Source organism: Penicillium arizonense (genome assembly GCF_001773325.1).
Source record: "Penicillium arizonense strain CBS 141311 chromosome Unknown PENARI_contig250, whole genome shotgun sequence".
Classification (NCBI taxonomy): Eukaryota; Fungi; Ascomycota; class Eurotiomycetes; order Eurotiales; family Aspergillaceae; genus Penicillium; species Penicillium arizonense.
Genome location: NW_019173527.1, coordinates 1 through 2880, shown reverse-complemented (window position 1 = coordinate 2880; position 2880 = coordinate 1). Strand labels below are relative to the sequence as shown.

The window sequence follows — 2880 nt, the reverse complement described above, 5'->3', positions numbered from 1 at the left end:
CGGCTTCTAATGCAAAAGCCGGAAGACTTTATTTACTTACGCCATATAATCTATCGAGATTGGCACAATTTTTACCAGCCATCTGCTAGAGTTACCACACTGGCAATCGAATTGGGCAGATGGAGAGGATTTGTTGGGCTCTCAGAGAGTATAGGGATTAGGGGAAGGTGCAGGACAGAAGACATTGCTTCTAGAACGTTCTACAGACCAGATAGACAAAGAGCAGCTTGCCACTTGACAAGGAAACTTACTCTCTTGTGACAGCAACTAGGAGAACACAACCACGGATTTGGTTTAGCCTACCAATCTGTCGCCAAAGTCTGCGTGGTATTCCAAATACCTCAACCTCACCTGCGTCGACCGTACCTCGACCGTACCTCCTAAGCAACAAAGCCTTTTTCCATCGGACACTGACGGCCGTCAAGATTGGGCTTGTGGATCGTGTCTGGACCTTTGCAAATCCTTCCAATTTCTTCTCCGGGGCATAAATGGAACCTCCTTGATCTACTGTCCCGTGGGTCGTCGCTGGGATCTGCATCGCAGAACCGTACCTGCGTCTGTCTAAATTCGCGCGTGGTGTTTGATTGGTCCGTCTGGTGCTATTTGTCCCCAGGGTCTCATCAATATGATAGTAGCGTTGCAATCTCGCGAGGTGGGTGGCGATCACGAGAACCTAGCTCGTGAGCCTTGGTAGCTGCAACAGTTCACATGGTTGTCCGGAAACCAGGCTCAGGATCTCATTGTAACTTACAGCTCTCTTCCTTCTCTTTTCCTTCGAAAATGCCAAATTGTGTCGTTTCTCGATACCAGCCAGGCACATTCACTGCCCAGTTTCGAAAGATGCTGGAGCAAGATAGGAGCGGAGAGAGCTCCGGTCATGAAGATGCGATCGCATCTTGTTCCAGAGCAAAAGGCTCCAGCCATACCGACGATGACCGTGCAGTATCCCACCAAGACCGACTTGAGAACGGACATGGCCAGAAGATCCGATCAGTGTCCAGTCGAGAAAAGAAATCAATCGAAAACTTGTCGACCAGACCGTATGATCGCCAGCAATCTGCTGCCAGGCAGTAAGTCGCCCTCTTTTTCTATGTACCCCTTTCATTTCTATATGTCTAATAAACCATTATCAGAGCCATCAAGCGAGCGAAGTAAGTATACCTGCCTGCTTTGTCTTGTGCCACATGGCCTTTTGCTTTAGTGAGCCTAGACGCTCAAGTTCGGGACGGGGCTGATTCAAGATACAGATTGTTAGAAAGTAAGGTTAAAATACGTCAACGGAAGAACCTCGCTAGCGATATCGAGCTCCTCACTGTCAGCATAGAGAAGCTCACTAGCGACTTCGAAGCTCTCAAAGAGGAGGTGAAGAACGTGAAAAAGACAATGGCAACTATGCGATCATGTGGGGGAACGGGTCGCACTCCAAAAGGTGTCTCGCGTTAGGCCACCCTGAGAAAGACTGTCAAGTACAGTATGTCGAGGACCTCTTCAATGGATTTTGATTTCCAAGATGCTAAAATTGATATCAGCATACATGTTCAATTGTCATCCGGTATTGCGTGGGTTGCGGTTGCTTGAGGGTTTCATCGTATCCTCTCTTGAGGAAGAGCAGGCACCAATGTTCAGTATTTGATCATTGCCTCGAAGCAAAGCATGCTCAATGAGAGGGCTGTCTTCCATAACTGGACCCTTATGATAATTGGAACGTCTCGTCATGGGAAACCGACGAGATCTATATCTGTATTCTCGATCCATTTAGAGTGCGTTTCAACCACTCGGTCATCATATATCACATTCTCCACCGTTGACGCTCAGTGATACTGGACTACCAAGTTGAATTCAAAGAGAAGGGGCATTATAGTACAGTATCCAAAGATGAACATTTTAGGCTCTACAGACCGTCAATTGTAATGTTATCCAACTTGCGATCTCGCCCATTCTGGTCAATTGTGGCAGCCTTTGTTGGAACACTGTAAATCTCATCATAGGTTTTCCGCGCCGGAGCGGTCTTTCGGGGTCGTGAAGTTTTCTATTGGGGGAAAAAAAAAGAGAAAAAAAGAATCGCGGGTGAACACACCAAAAGTATGCTAAGATCGATCTAAAGAAAACAGTTGTCACCGTAGTACACAAAACCCAGGTTCCAGGCCATTGCAATGACTCTTCACTCTGACTTATTTTCACCACCCTATCTTGCTCAACTTTAGACGCGTTGACCGATTTAATTGCAAATTCGATGATATGTAGGAATCATATTTGTGCGGCGTTACTTTCTTCTCAACAATTGATGAAAGTGGTTCACCACACTCAACGCACGATTTCGAGAAGAATGATTCCGCGAGTACACTCCAGGCTTGAATCTGTCGGCCACAAAGTCTCCAAACACTATTTCAACGTCGTTTAAATCACTTCAACAGCTATCAACGAGAAAGCGATTCTCGCTACCATCTGCGCAACTGCTTCCTTGGTAGAGACGTAGCCGAAAAGACATAAAAGGAGCCGGATTCCCAGCCCAAAAAAATCAGGACCTCGGTCCTCACACTTTGATGCATCATAGTGTCCCTCTCTTGCCTGCGGGCTTGAGAGCTTCCGTGGCCACGGCTGTCGCTGCTCTGAGCCCAGCGATGTAAGAATGTGCTCCCTCGCTGCCACGAGCCCAGCGATGTAAGACTTGCGCTCCCTCACAGCCAATGAGCCCTGTGTATGTAAAAATGTGCTCCCTCACAGCCAATGAGCCCTGTGAATGTAAGAATGTGCTCCCTCACAGCCAATGAGCCCTGTGAATGTAAATATGTGCTCCCTCACAGCCAATGAGCCCTGTGTATGTAAAAATGTGCTCCCTCACAGCCAATGAGCCCTGTGTATGTAAAAATGTGCTCCCTC

At 47.5% G+C, this 2880-nt stretch overlaps 1 protein-coding gene across 1 annotated transcript; it reads left to right on the top strand.

Moving 5' to 3' along the window:
* Positions 1 to 780: 780 nt before the first annotated feature.
* Positions 781 to 1371, top strand: PENARI_c250G08873 (uncharacterized protein; the record flags this gene model as incomplete). The annotated part of the gene is made up of 3 exons (XM_022638218.1): positions 781 to 1070; positions 1134 to 1151; positions 1248 to 1371. Coding segments are annotated over 3 exons (432 nt in total), but the record flags the coding sequence as incomplete, so codon positions are not given.
* Positions 1372 to 2880: the final 1509 nt, after the last annotated feature.